The 22834-nt window shown below is 46.2% G+C and overlaps 2 protein-coding genes across 2 annotated transcripts in view; one reads left to right on the top strand and one right to left on the bottom strand.

The window, feature by feature from the left end:
* Positions 1-283: 283 nt before the first annotated feature.
* Positions 284-1386, top strand: Pfdn5 (prefoldin 5). Its single transcript, XM_011149841.3, has 2 exons — positions 284-643; positions 924-1386. The coding sequence occupies exons 1-2, from the start codon at positions 439-441 to the stop codon at positions 1202-1204; spliced, it is 486 nt and encodes a 161-aa protein (XP_011148143.1). The 5' UTR covers positions 284-438; the 3' UTR covers positions 1205-1386.
* A 290-nt stretch (positions 1387-1676) lies between these two features.
* LOC105188411 (uncharacterized) overlaps positions 1677-22834 on the bottom strand; it is a 62976-nt gene continuing 41818 nt past the window's right edge. The window contains exons 2-6 of the mRNA XM_011149840.3: positions 17555-17757; positions 10764-10899; positions 6138-6271; positions 2689-2923; positions 1677-2414 (exon numbers count right to left, since the gene is read on the bottom strand). Of these exons, the coding sequence (XP_011148142.1) occupies positions 2338-2414; positions 2689-2923; positions 6138-6271; positions 10764-10899; positions 17555-17757 (785 nt within the window). The 3' untranslated portion in view covers positions 1677-2337. The remainder of the gene's footprint in view (positions 2415-2688; positions 2924-6137; positions 6272-10763; positions 10900-17554; positions 17758-22834) is intronic.

The raw sequence follows: 22834 nt of genomic DNA on the forward strand, positions 1-22834 counted from the left end.
TGGTTAAAGAAAAAATATAATTGTCTCATTCTAACTTATTGCACTAATTCCGCAATGCAGCTAAAAAAACAGATCATATGGCTGCGTTCCGATATTCACTGCCAGAACTGAAATTCTATAGTATACGTGACATAAACCATGTATTTTCAGTACTGGCAGTGAATTTCGGAACGCAGCCTATGAATACCGGCTCAATTGTTCCAAGCTGGAATTTATCTGTTCTCTCGTAAGATGACAGACGCGTCTTTATGTATTGTGCTGCCACCAGGCATACATTGCAGTAAACTGCACGATATGCAAGTTGTGAGCTGAGAGGCACGGTGTTGGCGCTTGCTGTTACCGTGTTTGGTGATATCCGTTATCTCGTTGAATCAGTTGTGTCCGTCGAGACGTGTAATCTTTTCAAGAATAATAATTCACATCTGACATCGTATTAAGATGTCGCAAATCTCCATGAAGCCGGGGCCTCAGCTGCAGAAGGTCGATCTGACGAGTTTAAATCTCCAGCAGCTGACGATGCTGAAGCAACAATTGGACCAGGAGCTTGGATTATTTCAGGACTCATTGCACACTTTAAAGATTGCACAGAGCAGATTCCAGGAATCAGGTGCTTGTCTCGAGAAAATTATACCTGGCGTCGAAGGTGAGTCGTCCAAATTGCACTATTTGTAGTTCATATAAATTTGCTTTACGATGTATATCATTTTTGAGGTTAGGAAACGTAATATTTGGATAAAGTAAAGATCCATATCATGATTAGTTAATTAAAGAATTTTTTAACCTTTTTCAGTTTTAGGCGTCATTCTTTTAACTACTCTTTTAATTATGATTGTATAACTGTGTAATTTTGTATTAAGGAAATAGAATAATTTTCTTGGATATATTTGTGACAGTTCTGTTGTATTATTTTTATGTGTTTGTAGGTAACGAAATATTAGTACCTTTGACAAGTTCTATGTACGTAACTGGGAAACTGGCAGATGCAAATAATGTACTTGTGGACATTGGTACTGGTTACTACGCAGAGAAAGGTATCGAAGATGCAAAGGACTATTTCAAAAGGAGAGTGGAATATGTCACGGAGCAAATGGAAAAGATCCAGCAACTTGGCGTTGAGAAGAGTAAGATGAGGGAAGCGACGGTAGATGTGATAGAAATGAAAGTCCATAGTCAAATGCAGAAGGAAAATGCAGAGCGTGCGTGAAGTGTTAGATTCTGAATGGATAATTTTAATTTAACTATCTTCCGTGACGAGTATACATATATTTCGTGTTGCCGCGCGTTCGCACATCACCTGCAAAATCCTCATTAAACTAGACAGCTCTGAAATATATATGGACATAATTGATTCAATGTAATAGTAATAAGATGGTTTTATTTAATTCAGTCAAGGCGTACACATTTTGTGATATCACCCTGTCATATTTCATTTATTCAACTTTGTCTATTTAATAAATCAATACAATGGCGTCTTCACTTTGTACAGAAATACATGTTCATGCATTCGTTAATAAATTAAGAACGTGCTCCTCACTAAACGTTCGCCTTACAACTAACGATCGCTCTTACGTAAGATCGAGACAGTAAAGTTACTCGCTAACAAACTATCCGTTAATTTGCGCTAAATCATCTAATGTTCTCTGATGAAAATGATTCAGGGAAACGCTAAGGGGAGACACGGGGTTTCAGTGTACTGAAGATCGAATTAACGAATTAACGAAGGCGAATCGTTTTATTCGTATCATCATCGAAATAAAACGTCATTTATAAACGATAACAGTGTTCATCTATAATCATGACAGGATACAGTTCGCGTCGACTACAAATGCCATAGAGGAGGTATCAAAAAATCATCGTCGAAGGATAGAAAAGACGATACAATGATCTGTCGTGAAATAAGTCGTCTTGGCAGTTTGGCGCGACATTTTGTCGGTCTATTACATAATAATACGACATCGTTATTCGGATTACAAGTTAGTCCGCGTCGGCGGACGTAGTTCGCGTACACATAGATAAGTCGCTAAATTCTGTATATGTGTGTGTGTATGTGTGTGTGTTTGTATGTGTGTGTTTCTTTTCTTTTATCCTATTTACACGAATAACATACGCTCGGTATTTATTTCAACGAAAGATTTCCCTCTCTTTGCTCAACTGTTTTCTTCTTTCTTCTCTCCTCTCTCTCTCTCTCTCTCTCCCCCCTCCTCCCCCTCTCTCTCACTCTCTCACTCTCTCTCTTTCCTTTGTCCCGTGTAATAATCTCAAAATTTTACAAACGATTCACTCCCGTTCCGTCTCGATACAATCGTGCGCGTAAAATGTATTGCGAACTCATCGATGTTATCTCAGGTTGCATAGCAGCAGTGTAGTTATAGCGGCGATGTAGAAGCACTCGGCGGTGCTCTTCGCTGCGTTGCCTGCAACAAAAGGATACATAATTGTGTATTAGCAACTTGAAAGATCAATGTACCTGCTCACGCGTGATTTATATAAGAAAAGTTTATTATTATATCTGTCCGTGCAATCTGTCTCGATATGGTTTTTAGCTTCTCTTATTTGTGAAACAATCATGGTGATACTTTTCTCCCGTGTACGCATATAAATGGTTCCTGATCGAGCCTGCGAGGAAATTCTCGAGGAAAAGAAAGTATTATCTTGATGAAACAGAAAGAACATGGCAACGCTACCTACCAATGTAGGAGGATTCTCGTGTTCCTAATACAGAGGCCAGCTTCGGACGCTCCTCGATCAAGAGTATATCGGCCTTTTTCTGATACAGATGAAAGACGTTGGCGTGACAGACGATGTGCAACCTGCCGTTGTTGAAGTTATCTTGCATAGTCTCGAAGTCCAATCCCGCAACCGTCATCTGCTGCTGATTGTCGCCGACTTTGTCCGTGATGTTCATGATAAAGCTCGAGTTCACCTGTAACGAGAACACGTATTGTACTACAGACTGACATTGTCAGTGCTGAGAGGATCGATCCATCTGTCCATCTTGAACTTCGGTTCCTCAGCTTTGTCTTTCAACTGCTGCTGAAGAATACGCGGCACAAACGCAAATGTGCAAAACAACATTCTCTAGTCTTCGGGTCGCAGACAAAACGTTTCGCTCGCGAAGTCACACAAAAGATATCACATGCACAAAAGACCACGCGTAACTGTCGATCGCCATTCGCTCGTCAATGATCAATGAAATACGGGCGGTGATTCGCGCAGTCAGCCGCACCCTTCAATCGCCGCGGACGTGGACGCGTTGGAACGAACGCGATGATTTACGAGTCTCTGAAATCAATTAACTTCCAAGCGAGATACACGTCGAGGCCCACTTCGCTTTACGACGTAGCCGTCGCGCAATCATCTCTCTCTCTCTCTCTCTCTCTCTCACTCACACACACACACACACACACACACACACACACCCTCTCTTTCAATCTCTCCGGCCGCTTTGCTTTTTGCGCGAGTGAATTAATAATTTATAGCTAAAAGGACCGCCGTCCGCGCCTGCGGAAGTCCTCCAGCTTTCTCATTACAGAACCTAATCGCCTGATGGTCGCGCGATCCAGCTTCAATCGCCGAAACGCCGAAACGCCGCAGTTTTACCGATAGTTCGTTAGGACGAGTAGTCGCGTAAAGAATTAATTAACCGGAAGGAACCGTAGGGCAGAGAGACAGATCGACGGAGTACCTCGACCCTGTCAAGAATTCACGCGGAAGGGCAGGGTAGAGCACGACGGGCGAGGAGTAGAGGTAACCGGGTATCCTTACTACTTCCTGCCGCTCGTTCGCGGCGGTAACGCCTCCTGCGGGAGCCGTGAGTGATTCGCGGTGCATTCGGCTATAAGTATGATGTTTATCGGATTCTTAGGGCGCCCATAAAAGCACGTCAGATTACCGGCTCGCCGCTCCGAGCGAGAGTTCCGGATTAAACGAAGTCCGTCCGCGCGCCGGCCGGGGCCGCGCCGTCGACGCGCGAACCAGAAGGAGAGGAGAGGATCTTTATAATTTCCTGAATAGCCCCGGTGCCTTGTGTGCACACGTGTGTGTATCCGCGCGTAACGGGAACGTCGGGAACCGAGCCGGGAACAGCATTTGCGCTGTGCGATTTCGTCCATTTTCCCAAAGCCTCCCCCGCTCTTCGTCGCATCGTCGTCGCATCGTCGTCCTCCTCTTTGTTGTCGTGCTCGTCATCTGGATAGTCGGGAATTGACCGATGTTGCGTTTCCTGTCGCTTCTGTGATACAAGACAAGCGACTCAATTTCCACGGATCTCGTGCGCCACTCCGACTAGCGCTTGCTCACGCACAAGAACACGCGCTCGCCATTCCGTCGAGCCTCCGGATTGACAGGTCTCCTTGACGGACGATCGAGCGCGACGTTTCGTCTTGCGCTTAATGCGGTCGATCACGTATAAGCAATTTCGTTTAATGGGCCGGCAGAATACTCTCGTTGCTCACCGAGAGCGATTAAACATTTATATGCACGCGAAGCTGAAAAACGGCAGAAGTGTTAAGCTCTCTCTTTCGCGCGCACGCACGCACGCACGCATGCACGCACACGCGTGCGTTCCGCGTTTGGAAAAGTTGTAATTACATTTTAATGGCGTTATAATTTATACATTGCATGTATCGACTTTCGCACTCGTAGCGATCGCGCGAATCCTCGCGTTGAGAAGCCGTCGTCTGCGTTAACTTCAAGCGGAAGCTCTTTGGCTGCCGGCGACGCGAATGATCGAATTAAGGCGCACGGTAGAATCGCGAAATCGTATCGTCTCTTTGCGTTCGTCTCATTAAGTTGCGCGCGCCTCATATGGACGCGAGAGAGCGTCGCGTCGGTCAGCTTACTTTGTGATAATTAATAAAGTTAATGGATCGAGCACTCGAACTCGTGAGTCTTGCCTGCGACGAAGAGAGAAGATGCGGGATTTTGTCGCGTAAGGCGCGCAGCGTGAAACGCCGGTGAAATATTTTAATTGCAAAAATAATTTAGGCTCAGGCGGACGGAGGCGAGACTGAGCTTTTATGACAATTGTACGTATGTCGTCGTCGCAGTACAATAGTGGAAGAATTTTCGAAAAATTTCATTTCTCCTTTCTGATGTAATATCGCGCGATATTGCGCTCCGACGAGATAACACGATATGAAGCCGTTGGGGCTTTAATGGAAAAGCCGAACCACCTGAAGAAACGTCGCGAAGTTCAACGGGCAGCGACAAAGCAACTCGCGATGCGCGAGGTGCTGAAAAATTCGCGCGTGACGGCTATTAAGAATGTTCCACGTTAGAGCGGCGTTTGTAAACGCATTGCCGGGCCGAACGGAATAAGTAAGTTGGAGTTGGACGTGAAGAACTTTATGAACCGACGACCGCGACGGTGCGTTGTCATCAGTGACGATGACAAGCGCAGAAAGAAACAAAAGACACACCATGACGCGAAATGTTGTATCAAGTGGACAAAATAATAGCATACTTGAAAATCGCCATTGTCAACCGCCATGTTCAGCTGAATGGCTTATATGATGGAGCTAATAAACGTAAAGCGGCGTTTTCTCGTCTCGAGGTTTCTCTCTCTCTCTCTCTCTCTCTCTCTCTCTCTCTCTCTTTGCCTCTCGAAGTGACGTGAGTTTGTATATTATTATTAATGTTATTAAAGATGTCATTACATATTTTATTTTGCGTTTTCAGCAAATTCGAAATTGAATCTTCTCGCACGCGTGCACTGTGCATGGTACACAATCATCTCTTTTTCGTATAAATAATTACTAACTATAGTCGCGACTCTAAAATGACATTCGTTATTTTCGCATTCGACAGAAGCGAGATTCCCGCGGACAAAAGAAGAAACGTTTGTCAAAAATGCGCGTGTTTATCAAAAATTCGGATTTTACATTCCGAATTGAATTAGCTCATGGGACCGGACGAGTGATCTGATATATCCGTTTAGCGGGACCGTAGCACGGAGGACAGAGAAATTCGAGCGTGGCTTGACGGATGAGACTTGCAAAAATTTCGCGGCGACCAGTACATATATGTATATCCCGGGAACAAGACACGAGTGGAATTAATATTTATGCGGCTCGTTATGAATCAGCGGGAACGTTCGATGGGGATTCCCCGGACGCTTTTCACATTCATCAACCTACCGGTGTCCCATTGACAGTCCACGTCACGTTAGCCGGAGGATTTCCCGACGGTACCGTGCAGTTTCCACGTACAGTATCGCCGACCGCGTAGCGCTTCTTCTCCATCCGCAGCTGAGGATCGCCGTTCGGCAGACCTGGAAATTCAAAGTGTCTTATGATAACAATCGGGTAGAACGTACGTTTTTGCCGCGACTAACGGACAGACACGGACTCATTGTTACGTCCCCGGTTCTTTCGGCTGCGGCCGATCATCGTAAAAACATGTCCGACAGAAAAGCATCGAGAGATCGTCTACCACCGGGATCATTGTTCGCGAAGCTGTATCGAAAAGCGCTTCACGCGGAAATCGCGAATGACGCTTCTTGCGCCATTTAGCGACCTCGACTTTAGCGTAGCGTAGCGAACGTCTTAGCCGTACAATGCGTTACGTTCAACATAGTTTGTACGATCTTACAGACGACGTACGACCGACGCACACACGCACACACTGATTCATTCGCCGAGTTCGCAAATTTTTAATCGGTGGATCATGCGTAAGCACGTCGGCATTCCTGCTTCCTCTTCTTCCACGAAATAATTAACGCTTGTCTATATGTTGACCAAAGGGAATATACATTTTCCCTAATAATTTTAAACATGTCCAAAGTGTTGCGCTCGCGCGCTTAATTGCTGTACAGAAACGCGCGCGCGACGAATTACGACACGCAGGAGAGAACGCACGATACGACAAAAACATAACTTTTATACGCGAACAATGGCGCGAGGGTTTCCGCTTACACGCGGATATCGCGCCGGCGCGTTCCGCATCTCGGGAAATTGAATTGAAAGAGCGATGCGTCCGCCGTAAATTAGAAGTAACGTTTCCGTACAGAGCCCGAGGGCCTGAGTGCGTTCGCGCTCGCGCTTCGCTTGCGCGCACACGCACACGCACACGTACGTGCACATACGTGCCTTCATAAATATAAAGCGTGCTCGCCTTGCATATAGATTTATTCAAAATTGGCCTTATCGGGTCATGTCGATACAGCCGCCGCTCGTTCCCGCGTTCGCACGCGATAAGTCAGCTGGGAGCTGCGCGGAACACAGCTTCGGCTCTCTGACGTTTCCGCGAACATCATCGTCATTAAGCGAAGTTCGAGCCTCGCGAGCGCGTACACTCTCGCGTAACACACATATATATATATATATATATACATAACGTATAAAGTACATCTCGAGGGATCATTATAACGTCCACAGAAGGCAGTCGATTCCTTTTGCCTCTCTCGATCCGGCGGTCCGGCGCGGAGCTGTCAAGGAATTGTCTCTCACTTTCCTCCCCGGACTCGACTTCCGTCTCGGGCCGCTCCTTCCTCGCGCGATCTCTCGCCGCGAGTGAGTCTCAAGGACACGGCCGAGAGGGATATTACCATTTTCAACGTATGTCGTATGGAACGGCATGATCGGTCGGCCTCGTGAGAACTAGGAGGAAGGAGCGAGCGAGACAGGGCACGGCGGCAGAGAAAGAGAGCGCTCTCGGAGGGGGATACAAGGCGAGATTCGAGCCCCCCCCCCGATCCAGTATCGAGCTTTTACGAGCGATCCGTGATCGGAAAGAGAAGGCAATCACCTCGTCCCTTCAAAGGAGGGATCGCTACCGTGCTTGTGGCGTCGTTAGGTCGACGCACGACGACGACGACGACGACGACGACGACGACGACGATGGCGACGGCGGCGGCAGCGGCGGCGGCGGCAGCGACGGCGGCGGTGGCGACGGTAAGGAACGGTGGGAACGAGACTCGACGCTCCTGCGCATCTTCTTCCTTTCCACGAGCGTTGGATCGCGTCTCCCTTTCGCTCTCACCTCGGTCTCCCTTCCTTTTCTCTTTCTCTCTCCTTCTTTCTCCTCCTCCTCTCCTCTCTCTCTCTCTTTCTCTCTCTCTCTCCCTCCCTCCCTCTCTCTCTCTCTCTCTCTCTCGTTCTCTGTCTCTCCCTTCGCTTAACTGCGTTTTAATTGGGCGCGATTACGGTGACAATACTAGTCGCCGTGTAGGATAATCAACGACGATAATGAAAGGCGCTCTCGCGCGAGAGACGTGCCGGAGAGGAGCGAGAGAGAAGGAGCGCACCCGACAACGCACGAGGAACAGTCGTGAAGGAGCCGGTAAAAAAGTCAACGGGTCACGACCGAATCCGCGATTCATCACGGATCCTCGCGTGTCCACCTCGCCGCTGCCCCGGTGACGGCGGCCGCGAGCGCGGCCGCACTCGTACGGGACGCGACGTGAAATGTTTTTATTGAATTTTAACAATGCGTCTCCCAGCTGGCGCGGAATGGGTGTCGCTGTACACGAAGGACGTCGGTAAAAAGCATCGGTCTCGCCGGCAGGATTGGTCGCAGTAATTATCCGCGTTACGAACGAGAATTATACGAGACGATCGTGCGCGCCCAGCCTAAACAACGACAGCCGATGGGGGGGAATGGCGCTCATAAATTAATGTTATCCATTTAACGCTTTGATGGCACTAAATGGCAAAATTAGCGGCGGCTTTCACGCTTTTTCTCGACCGCGGCTTGTATCGTACGGCGGATGGGCGCGGGATTCAATAAGCATCGGGCCGATCGACGGAGTTCTGTCCTGCGGACAGGTTTATTGCGCGCTGTTATCAAGGCTAATGACGCCGGGGCTTTTTGTCGTCGCGCTCGCGCTCGCGGGATAAGCAGCCGCTCCGGTACAGGGGAGTTACCTGTAACGTTAACGTGTAATTTCCTGCATCGCAGCCGGCTGAGAGCCGCTGGCAGGCGGCTGTGTATATTTTATAGGTTCCGCGACTTGATAAAATAGGAAGCCGTTCTTCTCCACGGGTGTCACTCGAGTCCTGTGAGTCCGGCAAATTTATGGCGACGTTCGATACCTTACCGATCATTATCGGCTCCGTAAATCTCGCAAATTCCGCAATTTATAAGATACATAATAAGAAAGTCAATGTAACAATTATCGATCCAGATTATCGTGACCAGATTATAAGTTTCATGACGTACAATCAAGCCGGACAGCCAGTTTCGTGCACAGACAGGCCGAATACAATAATATAGACCAATAAATACCAGTTTTATAATATCCAGTATAAATCTTGCAAATATTGTTTTTTGCGTCTAATAACGCTGCTTTGGTCGTAAGACATTTTATATTGTGTCCGTCGGTATCTTTCCTCGCTTTTGATTAGTCTTATCATTATACCGAAACCGAATTAAAATCTCTATTAGCACGCAGCATGATTCAACGCAACTACTATTTTTATCCAACACCTCCTTAATTTTCAGCTTTCTTAAACATCCATGTTCTATAGCCATTGCCATTATCAATTATAGAAGCCATCACCAATATAGAAGAAATAATGGATTGATTATGAACAAAGAGTTCATTATATTCAACATGAGTTTATTATGTTAATTATATATAATCTCGTTATATTTAATATCATATAAAATTATATATCCATATTAATTATTTAATATTTGCATATCGTGCGCGCGCGTGAGCATGCATACACACACACACACACACACACACACACACGCATGTTCTATTTGCGGTGGAAAAATGTTACATTATTAATATACTGTTTAATATATTGATAATGGCTAATTAATGACGGTTAAATGTGAAAATATTCAAATATTAAATAATTGTTGCATAATCCCTTCATTAATTCTCAACACGGAAAGAGCAACAACGAATAATCATTTGTAGCATCACACGGCAATTTGTATAACGTTACATCTCGAGATTCTCTCCATTGGCCTTTCGAGTTCAACAGAATATGCAGAATTAATGCAGATGCAAAATTTCGGCTTGGCTAATTGGGCTCGTGAGAGAGGGAAAAACGTCGACTGTTTTGCTTATTTCATGTGCCTCGGAAATTCCTCGTTACTTGGGAAAAGAGAGGCTCTTTTTCGCTTGCACGAACATATCGGGAGAACGAGAGGAAGAAAACGGGAAAAATTTACGCCAAGTATATGCGAGTGTGAGAAGTGTGCTCGAGTGTAATTCGCTCACGTTACGCGGCGCAAGATGAAAATTCGATATCACGAGTCGCACTCGTTAACTCGCGCGGAGATTGCAAAAACATCAAGTGAAGAAATTAAAAAGCCATTCTCTATGTCCGACTTTTAGCCGCAATTTCGCAACGAAGCTCAGCCGCGCTCAACACGGCTGTGAGAGCATCGCGTGTACCTCTCTTACGGCATTTTTTCCCCGACGAATTTCGCGCCATCGCGGCCGAGACGGTCGTGCCGCTACTTTCAAGTGTGCTGCCGGATGCTGCCAAATATCGCTTCGTTGAAACTTTGCTCTTTCTCTTTCTCTCCTTCTCTAATTCCCCGACTAGTTGCACGATCGATTATTCCAAGCGCGATAATTCCCCCACGCGAGATTACGTTCCATTCTTCCCGCGAACGTCACTTTCCCGTCCTGCCTTTTCGGTCGCGTATTTACCCGGAGCATCGGAATTCATAGGGAAGTCCGTGTTTGCTCTGCCACACGTTCGAGCCACTCGGCCGAGAACCGCGCTCGGTTCTCTCGCGCGGTGCGCATGTCGTGTTATCTTTGCTCGGATGTAAAATACGCTTCTCGAGATACTCACTAGCTACGTGCATATAAGCGGCAACCATTACGGTGCTGAATGTGGGGGAATCTCCGGAGACCTCGCAGCGATATTTGCCGGTATGATTGGGTTGCACATCCTTTAGGACCACTCGATTCGCATCGCTCCGATTTGTCTGGAACGTAATTAGCGGGTATTACTCACGGTGACAGGGATACATGTATGTATGTGCGAACAGCGAGATGCGCATCCGTGATGCAGCTGCCGCTCCGCGTATGCACTAATCGACAAAATCCACCGGTAATTATAATGTTTGTGCTACTGAGGTTTTGTATTACGCAAGATGTTATCATAAACATGCATATGTTGAACAATACAAGCCGCGAAATCATATCGAACCGTAGTATCGAGTGCAACAAGTAATTCGCTGTTTTATTCGTTATCTGTTTGTTGCAGTCCGTCCATTCGAAGCGCTATCGTTTATTCGCCGCGATTTATTCGCAACTACGTTGCGCTTTTCGGCTCCATTCTGCCGCTCCTCTGCACTCGATGTCACTAATGGAAGTACGCTCGCATGAATAAAGAAGGACGAAGCGCCACGAGCTCTCGCAGCCTCGTTATTTGCGAGCGAGCGAGAGAGAGAGAGAGAGAGAGAGAGAGAGAGAGAGAGAGCGTCTATTCGAGAGTTCGTTAAATAAATAAAGTCATCTTCGGCGTGATGATCGAGTCGAGGATAAATACCGGCAATTTCGCGAGACAGTATCGCGCGATATCTCCGCGGCGCGGCTCGCTTTCCGCCCGCGCACATTCACAATCATCTAGATCTCTCGGAAGATAAATTACATAATTACACAAGTCACTGCCGCGATATTGTTCGCGATATACTTCATCGTTTTACCGATAACGCGGCTCCGAACAGCTCCGTTCTTTGTGATTATATTTCGTCGCGGTGAAACTATGCTGTTAAAAAGATCAAGATTAATAGCCCCTCTTTTCAGGAGAGCGAGCCGTGCGTGGCGGCCAAGAGAGAGAAAGAGAGAGAGAGAGAGAGAGAGAGAGAGAGAGAGAGAGAGAGAGAGAGAGAGAGAGAGAGAGAGTCGGTCGCGCGGTCGCTCGCAGAACGGATGAATTACATATTATTCCGTCCTGTAAAACGACCGGCAATGGTGGAAAGCACGGCTACGCCTACTGAATTTTGAGTTAATTTAGCATCGACCGCAGAATTGACCGAGCGTATATACCGGCTGGGCGGCAAGTGCCATTTATTGCAAATCGATCGCACTTACTCGCCCGCTTTGACGTCCTCGCGCGTTCGCTCGTCCGCGACAAACAATACCTCGCAACAGGGATTAATTATATGTTGCCGCTGGCAGCGTATAAATCACACAATTAATTTTGCCGCGGTTTGCTCCGTGCTTGTGGCATCGACACGCTCGTATGCTATATCACGTACGAACCAGCGTACCGTTCCGAAAGAGAGCCGAACTGCGGGGAATCTCCCTCGGGGATGTCCTTAAAGCTTCCAGCGGCGGCTCTAACGCCGGAGGAAAAGGATATCGCCGATGTTATTTACCGTAATTTCACTTGTGCTTTTGACCGATCGGGACGCGGATAATTCCCCTCCCTGGTAATTCGTTCTGTGCTATTTCCCGCGATGTTCGGGACGTCGGGAATAAAAACGATTAACAGCGACCGTGTAAGCGACGAGACGTCCGCGTCTAGGCTTTCGATAGGGAGACTCCGCGATCGTAGCCGCGTATCTCTCCGGATTTGTCTAAACTGGGAGAGGAAAGGATATACGGAAAGTTTGACAAGCCGAAAATTCAGAGAAGTATGAAACTTGGCGGAAATGTAGAGCGGCGCATGGCATAAACAAAAGTATTTTAAGAAGCGAGGCGATCCTCCAGCTAGATAAAACGATTCGTCCCGGACGTCGCGATAGAAGGGATCTTCCCGAACTTTCGCCCGTTAAACTCGCCGTGGCGCTCGAGTGCGAAATCATGATTCTTCGTCGTTTTATTATTCAGATCATTCTCATAGGTTGTCCCTCTAGATCAAAAATGCGACGAACTCGCCCTTTACATCTTTAAGTCACTGCGCTTTCATTCGCTCATGTGTCATCGGCAGTGATTGGCGGTGGTGTGCGATCGACCCGTCGCTCGCGTCCATCGTGTTTATCTTGGAAATTAGAATAGCGGCCGGACAGATCCGCATCGGAGATCAACCGGCACGCTCATGCGAAAAGACGACACAACGAAAATGATATATGTATTATTCTACTTCGCACACTTGGTTACATAATATCGCGCGATTCGACAATATCCGGATCCGTCGGTAGATTCATCGAGCCCGTCCCGGCGAATGATATTAATGTCGTTGCCGTTCGCGAAATACGGAGCGATCGCGACGAGCATTCTCCGCATCCCCATCGGTTCTTCTCTTCTGCTTCGCCAAACCCCATATCGTCCCCGCGCGATTGTAGCCGCAATTCTCGCGCTATATTTCTGCCTCTGCCTCCCCCCGCTGGGAGTGCGTTACGATTTATTGGCCCGAGTGCTGTCCGTACTTTCCGCCGGTAAAATCTAATTGGAAAACCATCGCGTGCACGAAAGCGCCTCTCTCTCGTCGGCCGCATCCGCGCAGAGCGGATCGCGCGGAAATCACGGCGGTCGCGCGAGAGCTCTTTAACTGGCTCTCTCTCTCTTCCTCCCCCCTTTCGTTTCTCCCTCTCTCTCTCTCTCTCTATCTCTCTTTTTTCCTCACTTTCCCATCCTTCCTTCCTTCCGTCCTTTTTTCCCAATTCGGCTCGCCGAAAAACATTGATTTTGCAACGATTACTTTTTCTCGCGACGGCTAAGCGGGCTGCACGCGGGGTGTCCGGTACGGCTGGATTATCGGCGTAGCGGATTGGAACGTCTCTTTCCACCTCGTTGTTTTTCCCCCGACGCGCCCGGACGCGCCTAATCGATTGCACCTGAGCTCTTTGCGTCGCTTCTTGACGGCCGCGAATGCATTTTTGAATATCGCGCCGGCGGCGGCGAAAGGGGAAATCCTGGCGAATGATTTTTACGGGAGTGCAGGATGTGCGATAATGAATAATCGATAATCAGTAGACGCGGGATTACACACGATGTGTCTCGGCAATGTTGTCACATATTGTGTAATTTACTATGTAATTTACTATGAAGTTGTAGAATATCCAAGCAATCGAGAAATTCTGTCCCACAATAAAGGATCACGTTAAAAATACTCATGATCGCATTTCCACGCGGGTTAAAAATATGCACAAGTCACTTTTCACCGCTCTGAATGTATCGAAATTGAATAGAAAGGATTAACGTGATTCGAGATCGCATTTGGAGTAATTCGAAGACTCGTATAAATGCTGCGATTGTATTTTAATGCGGATTGAATAAAGCCGTCAGTTGCGCTTTAATTCAGATCAAATAAAGGTTTCAGCTGTACATCTTCTCTTCTTTTTTTCACTCAACTTGGAAACATCGATTTTGCGGCGATCGCTGTTTCTTCGGTTCTTTCGGTCGCTCGTACGCATACTGCACGCGTGTGTGCATAACGCGAAATATCGCACAACAAATCGGACTCGTCTCTCTTTGTGCTTCTTTTTCTTTTTTCCTCGAGTCGACGCGATGACACGTAGCTGACCGCACGCAAGACGCGACGTCGTGATAAACTCATAGTGCCCTTTGAAATGTTCGCATTAACAAGCGAAGACGTGAAAAGGAGTTTCTTTCGTAGAAAAGAGAGAGAGAGGGAGAAAGGGAAGGGAGGGAGGGAGGGAGGGAGGGGAAGGAGAAAAAGAGAAAAAGAGATATCACACCAGGTAATAATTCTGACGGTGCTTTGAGCTCACGCAACATTTCTGTGGCTATTGGGTTTCGTTTAAAACGACAAAAACAGTCCTCCGTACGGCTTTTTGCGCAAATGAGTAGTAATGAAAAGCAGATTACTTCGCCAAACTTCACCGCGGCAAACCGCTCTGCTAACGGCCTCGACTAGCGGAAATAATATCTTTTGCATTAATAAGCGAGCTAAAGGAAACGTTCAGTAACCGGATCACGTAACCGCGACCCGTTCACGAAATAATATTAAAATTTATCACGTCCGATTTATCGTGACCACCGTTACGTCCCGTCGGGGCACCTAATATTCTTACATCGGGAACGCAATCACACGCACGCTCGCGCTCTTTGATGTTTTATATCCGCCGGATCACGCCGGATCACGAAGTGAGAGCGCAACCACGAGTGTCCTCATTTGTACACAATAATCCGCGTTTTTTAACGACAACTCAACGTGGGAAAACGAAGAAAGTTCAACACGGACTGGCGACCGAGCAGATCGCTAGACAAAGAAAAGAATCTTAGCTATGTAACGGCGGACCGTAATTGCAATAAAGCTTAAGAGTGAAAAGTGAACCAAGTCGCCGCCGTCTCGTGATCGGGAAAAATTATTTACGGTTACATTCGCGATTTACAGTCATTTTTTGTTAAATATATCAGATATCGTCCGCAGTCATGTCGCGTCTTGTCTCAACGTTCGCACGTTTGCGAATCATTACAGCAAGAATATATGTTCTAACGCCTGGGAATCTGCTCCATTGCGTATTTATTAAGCGTGAAATAGACGACGATTATAATCTCTGTTGTCAAATGAATAACGACAGTCTTGCCTATGCTTGCATTAGATTTCGAGTAAGATTAATAATTAATAATTAATTTAATAATTAATTTAATCCCGCGCATTGGCGCGACATACTTTTTTGTGAAGTGGTCCTGCAATATATTTGCCGCGCGTACTTTGTCAAATTAATTTTCGCGACAAAGTGCTACGACGTGCGCCGGAACGAGATATCGTGTACGCAATAAACACCCTTTTACATTAAAAATTCAGATTTTATGCTCTGTAAAGCGTGAGTTGCAGAAATACATTTGCTAGCGACATCGTGCAGACACAAATTTACACACACACATACACACACACTTTCTCTTTTTTCCTCCTTCTTTACGCAAAATAAATGCATTCGCAGCAGAAAAGGCGCGCGGAAAGAGAATGTTGTATATTTCCTCCCGAAATAAAAATTGTCGCGCTAACGTATTTCAAATATCGAACTGCGGAACATTGAAGCGTATTACAGGAAGACGAGTGACACGCCATCGTTCACCGCGGTGTTCTCTCGCGGGCGGAAATTATCCCTGTTCGCTCGGTCGGTTTGTACAAAAATACCGTCGAATACCCGACGTATGAAAATGTGATTTTTGTAGCATCAATTAACGGATAAGTCAGTAACGTTTTATTATGCGAGCGCAAGCCTCTACCGTGCGGCGGCATTTGTCTCTCGGCGCGAAGCGAGCGCGCGCGTATCCGACCGAACGGAAGATACACGACAAGAAATGAGATTTCGATGGGCGAACGTATGTGCGCTACGTCCGTTTTAATTGGCGGGATTGTATATTTTTACAGACCTTCGAATTTCCGTTGTGCAACGGCTATTTCTTCTTCATGCATTCCAGATACGCGCTGCAAATATTTGCCCACATATGCAGCATCCAATCTGCCATGCGCTACGTGCGCGTTATGACGTGAACTAGCTATTCCCTTCTCCACCGGTATCGACTCGCCGAGAGCTTGTCGTTTTGTCACATAAAGCGTGTCAAAGCACCGCTTTAAGTTGGAAATGTGTGACGATAAGAATACAATTACGAAAGTTACGCGATGTGCATCCGCCTGTGAAAATTGCGTCGTTAAATTCGCAGGCCAGTTATTTTATCGATCTGAGATTGAATTTTTCATGGTAAAAATGCCGAGACATCAGAGTGGTTTCTGCAGTTGCAAGTTATTCTCGGTTGAAAGACTCGCGCGCTCGCGAATCAAGTTGCATCACCAGTGACGACTATTAATTTTTATTCTTGGTAAAAGCTTCTTTGCATCTTTTGATTCCTCGTGTGGGAAAGAATTTCGACAACGAGTATCGAAGGAAGCGCGGCCGAATAATTATTGACAGACAAGCAGAATAGCGGAGAAATTTTGCTCAAAGATATTTGCAACAAGAAGACAATTTAATGGACAAAAGAGAACGAGGCCTTTCGAGGCCGATCCAAACTTGAAGACATTTAACATTAGTGTCTCGTCTTTGTCTTCGCGAAATTCGACGTTTCACCGTCATGTGGACATGTAAAACATGATCCTCTGAAAAGTAGGAGTGAACTTTTAACAAGTACGGAATTATAATGAAGTTTGCGGCTCGAAATAATCCGTCGTTGCGTGTGCGCGAGACTTTTAGTCACGAGTAAAACTAGAAGCGCGATTCTAATGATTCCAATTAAAGATATTTCGCACAGGTGATGAGATCCTACATTCCTTTTTTCTTAACTCCATTGTGCACGAATGAGCACGGAAAGAAAGGATAATTGTGTATGTCTCGCGTGTCGGCAAACACCGTTTGTCAACTCTGATCGTATTTTAAATTGTTTAAAAACGTCGAAACGTTATGTACGGGACACCTGAAAACAACAGCGCAAGAGGAAGAAAAAAGAACAACGTAGCGATATTTTCATCAAACCTCGGTTGTACAGTTTGTTTGCCCTCTGAAAAAAGTAATTGAAAATCTCCGAAGCCATGTATATGTCGATGAAGCTATTTAATAATGAAAATTTAAGGATATGGATAAGCAATAAAATATCACGGGAGCGTTAATAGATAGATAGCGAAAGCTTTTACCTGTCTCCTAGATGAAATGGCTCGCTAAAAAGGCATCCACATCTATCTAACTTGACATCGAAACAGGAGCGTTTCATTAATATATTATTTACCTCGACTTTCGCCCCGAGCTCTCCGAACACTCCGATTGGCGGCATCTCTTTGGGGATATATCGAAAAAATTCCGAGCCCTTGTACCATTTGACGGTATAAAGGGTTTCCGATTGTAAATCGTATGTGCAAGACATGTTGACCGTCGTGCCAGCTGCCACTGCCAATGGTATGTGGATCGACACATTGCTCAGTCCACGAACGTCTGAAAACAGAAGTTCAGAAAAAAGGTCAGTGTCTCGTGCACGATTTAAGTACTACGAATTGACCGGATAAAATATCGCACGACCGTTCCCCCGAGTGTACTTCTGCCTTTATTTTCGGTGAAATTCCAAATCTACCCGGAAATTGTATTTAGCGCAATTATCACTGATGTTTGATATAACGCTCGGCGAGCGTTATTTGCCAGAAGTGCATTTTGCATGCAAGAGTGGAAAGAGCAAAATACAAATTCGTGTTATTATATTTTATAAGTTTTAAGCTTTATAAGCTCCATGAACTTTATGAAAGCTTGATGAGAGAATTTGATGGAAGCATATAGGGCAACTGTCGAGCATTTAGTATGCATAAGCTATGTATAGGATAAATATCATTTAACAATTGCTTTGAGAAAGAGAGAGAGAGAGAGAGAGAGAGAGAGAGAGAGAGAGAGAGAAATTCGGGTCGACTTTTTATTCTTTTGCATTAAATGTTATTTTATGTAATCGCGCTTCAGAGTGAAACTCAATTCGATGAAATACGAGTAAATTTAACATCTCCTTTATTCGCGAAAGAAATCGGATCACGAAATTCCTTCGTTCTCTTCGATGCTGCAAAATATTCGAGTCGAGTAACAATCCAGCGCGGATTGTTCGATATATTCGTCATTAAAATTCGATTACAGATGCTTTTACCGGGAGTATAAATGAGATATTTGTTATAGTCCTCGGCGCTATTGCATTCTATATCACGCTGAAGATTAAACCGTCCTTTAGAATTCCAATCGTTGGCATTCATTGTCGCAGGATACGTCTTTCGTCGCGCGTCGCGAGAAAAAACCGACCCGGTGACGAGTAAAAAGCTAACTGAATTTGTAAGAACGCGAACAGACGACACTGGTCTTCCTTCGCCAACAGATTACAGTTACTTTTTTATTAATTAATCAAGAAACGATTGCTCCCCGCAAAAAACAGGTTGAATATTGTACGAGAATTTTAATCCTCCTAATCTCTCCGACTTTCGTCCTGTCGGAATGACGCACGCGTAAACTTCTGATACGATAATCTACTGTAATCTCCGGCCTGGACGAAAGGATGCTCTTTTCTCTTTCTTAGTTTATATCGAAGATTACCAGGCACGATACACGCTAATTAATTAACTATTCCACTATACGCTAATTAATGAACTATCCTGCTCAACTCGTGCGGCGATACAGTGAGACGGCAAACTTGTATCTCGAGTGAAAACCACGATTTAAGCGAAGCAGTAACGATCTTCCGGGCAGTTGCGAACCGAGGGAATTATATTTGCGAGGTAAAGACCTTTTCACTGAAACAGAAGCCCGCCCTTTTCCTTTTCTCCTTCCTTCTTCTCCCCGGCGAAAAAAAACAAGAGTTGCACGGGAGATGCTTATCTTATAATAACTTAAACGAACAAGCGCTCAAACTTTTCGTGTAATCCTGGCAATGGCGGCGTCAAACGCCGCCGCCGACGCTCCGAGGATTACAACGGCGAACGGCGGTGGCGCGGTGCCAGAAGACGCCAGAAAAGATCGCGAAAAATAACATCACGGTCGACGACTTTTAAGCATCCATTTGCGCATTTGCTTAGATCGAGTTTTGAAACTTATTACCACACCGAGATCCGCTTTACGCGATCCACTGTCGCGCATTATTCATCGTAAACTCGGGGAAACCTGCTTCCCCCTCGAAACCGGGTCGATTATTAACCGCGAGTCTTCGTTAGGATGGACGGAACGCGGGGACGGGACGATATGCAAAAAAAAAAATAAAACGAGGGATCCGTCGATCGAGAGAATTAACGTTAACACGAGAACGAGCGTTAAACCAACGGGTGATTTATTCGCACAGCTTAAGACAACTATTTCGCTTGGGAATATGCGAGAGATAATCTCGCGATTTACCGGGTGGTCCGTTATATCTTAATTAATATGCATGTAGAATCCGCGCTGCGGGCGTTTAGCGGTACAAAGTATCAAACATGTTAGTGGGGCATGTCAGCGCGCTATGACCGAAAAGCGAGGCGGTATACGAAGGCGCTTGTTGGCGCATGTTACGACACCGCGGCAAATTTTCCGGCTTTTATCAGCGACGTCGGGAGAAATCCCCGCAGTCCGTCAACCCGCTCTCTCCTCCGGCTTAAATGAGGAAAAATCTAACCCCGAGCGATATCGTGTGTTTCGCGGGTAAGCGCGAGTTTGCGGGATCGGGCGCTTGCAAGCGACGGACGTGCCGCGGACTCGCAATAGCGGACTAGCTTGCGGAAAGTTCGGTCATTAATTAAACCGTTTTTCGGTGAGTTTGCCTCTAATTAATTATTTATGACACGATCCACCGGCAGTCATTGTGCTGATAAAGTAATTAAATGATAATTAATCTGAAAAAGCAATTAATCGCAAAATTGGAGATTGAACGGTGGAAAGCGGAATGCGCGCGCGCGCGCGCGCGAGAGAGAGAGAAAGAGAGAGAGAGAGAGAGAGAGAGAGAGAGAGAGAGAAGCAGAGACGGACCACGGATCGAGACACAGCCGTTGCCTTTATATGTAGCTTTTCCAAAGTCGCAAATTGAAATAAAAATATTTTTCGACTATATTTGTCATTCAGTGTCAATAAAGGCAATATTTTAATTCTTTTACACATACATATGAGCAAATATATGTATAATCAAAATTTATGAAATTGTACAATTTTCTGGCGTTTCGCACGATTAATCGTTTAACAGCGCAGTGTCGCGCAGTGATGTGTGCCAGTAGTGTTATCTACAGCGCGTGTAACTGTAACTGCTAAATCGTACGATCGCGCGTCATTTCCTCGTTGCAGCCGTAAAACGCGTTTTAACAAAAGTATCTGAACGACTTCCTCGCGGTCGAACATAACGGTGCGCATGTACGCGTATTGATTGCCGCAATAAGCACGAGATTGACGTAACGTGCGAACGGTAAAGAGACGAAAAAGGGAAATAAGAGACAAAGAGAAATAACGCGTGTCGTCATTGCAACGCGTGCGCAATCTTCCGTGTCGTTCTTTCTTTCGCGCGGCCGCTTTTAATTACCGCATTATAATTGGCGTCATTAGGCGCGCATGCGAGCGAACGCGTTCGCATCTCCTGCTCATCGCCTCTGACGGAATATCTCCGTTTCAGCGAGGCGAAAGTTTTTCACTCGCAGAGACACGCGCACGCGCGCTCCTCTTTATCACTAATCACTGTGCGGCGCACAGTTTTGAAGTTGGCCGACGTATTAGAGAGGAGCGGATGCGTAATTAGAAGAGCAGTAATTGGAACGTCTGCTTCTCCAAGTTTCAACGCTGGGCCGCTGGTATAATCAGTTGTTTGGCCTGAACCCGCGACGCTGCAGCGGCGCGCTCGCAGATCGCACCGGCGAGATTTAAATACCGCGGCGGCGTTCGCTAATCACCTCGCTAATCCTTAATTACCGCTCTCGCGAGCGAAGGAGCACGATTGTTATTCGCATCACCGGGTCCGCGAGCGCGAACGTGCGCCTTCCGTTTTTGGAAAGACGAGACCTTCCCATAAATAACGGCAGCTCGAGACAATGGCGTCGCGTAAACTCGCTACGTAATATATCAGGCTCGTCTTAAATTATCGCGGGAATAATAGAGGTCGCGAGAGAGCGCGCGCTCCGGCAGATTAGAAATCGTCCGTTGCGTTGCCCTCTCCCCTCCCCCCCCCCACTCCCCTCCGTCATGCATTCGCATTTTCCCCTTGTAACCTGCTCCTGTCCCTCCTTTGGCCCTTCGTGAATTTATAAATTGCGGCGACAGAGTACACAGACAGGGAACAGGAAGAGCGAAGTGTGCGCGGCTGGCCGCATCACGCGTCGAATGTTCTATAATCAATTGTACATGGGCAGATTGAACGGGCTGCGTTAATCAGCTAATAAGAGCGGTAATAACACGGTGCATGAAAACACGCTGCGATACGTTTGTTACAGCGTGCACCGGGCGCGGTATTGTTGTATCGACGTATTAGAGAGCGTACACGGTCATCCGACTATTTAAAACGTCCGTGGAAATAAACGGTATCAAACGTACGCATGAATGCGACGACGTTACGACAATAAAATGCAGAAATTTTAAACCGCGTCATATGCGGTTTGCATTAACGGCCGAAAATACAAAAGCGCACCGCGCTGTTTATTAATGACGCGATATGTCAAGTGCATCGCCGAATCTATCCGCGTGCGTATGTAAAATGGTCTTTACGTCGCAATAAAATAAAATATAAAATATGCGCGCATACATATCGAGCCTCTATTGTGTCGGAGGATAAATAATCATCAGCGCGTGAACATGCGAGGTATGGCCGGCGACAATAATGTGTATCGCTTGCACAGGAGTGTAAAGTAATTATAATTTACGCAGCGAGGCGTAATGAGAATGATCGCGAAAATGTGTGCGATTTCAATATCGTTATATCAGCATTTCCACTGGCCTTAATTTGATTTCAGAACACGTTATTAGCGTGTTGCAAAATAGTTTCGGGGTATCTCGGGTAAGAACGGAAGATATATATATATACAACTGTACGAGTTGTTTTGGCGTTAAAGGTTACGCGACTTCGGAGGACAACAGTAGACGCGGCTGCTAGACTCTCGCGACACAGCGGCGGCCATTAGCGAGAAGTACGCAAGTCGCGGCTCGCGTCGCGCGCGTTCTTCCATTTGGCCGGATTGTCCGGAACGATCGGGCGTAAATTGCGATGCTCCGATCAGGCGGACATACAACGGTAATGCTGAGAACATCGTGTGCACCTACGTTATTGAGAAATCTAATAGGTAATCGTCATACTTCAGTTTGATTATACTTCAGAGAAGAAATATAAGACCGAGCACTCGGTATTTTCGAGATCTCCGTACCGACCTAAACTAACCTAATTTTCTCCTTCCGTGCTTTGCTTTCGATAACGATAATGATATTGATATTGATATGAATGATGATAATTAATTGATAAATGATAATAATTGAACCTCGATCGCTTGTAACTCGAAAATACGTACGACTTCGATATCGCTGTTTTAGCATCATTATAGCTCTAATTGGGCTT

This window comes from Harpegnathos saltator, unplaced genomic scaffold (genome assembly GCF_003227715.2).
Source record: "Harpegnathos saltator strain DR-91 unplaced genomic scaffold, Hsal_v8.6 scaffold140, whole genome shotgun sequence".
Classification (NCBI taxonomy): Eukaryota; Metazoa; Arthropoda; class Insecta; order Hymenoptera; family Formicidae; genus Harpegnathos; species Harpegnathos saltator.

Excerpts from the sequence above, each read along its gene's own strand:
- Pfdn5 (XM_011149841.3), top strand. The coding sequence starts at position 439 with ATGTCGCAAATCTCCATGAAGCCGGGGCCTCAGCTGCAGAAGGTCGAT. Across the intron at positions 644-923 it reads AATTATACCTGGCGTCGAAG|GTAACGAAATATTAGTACCT; the intron begins GTGAGTCGTCCA and ends ATGTGTTTGTAG.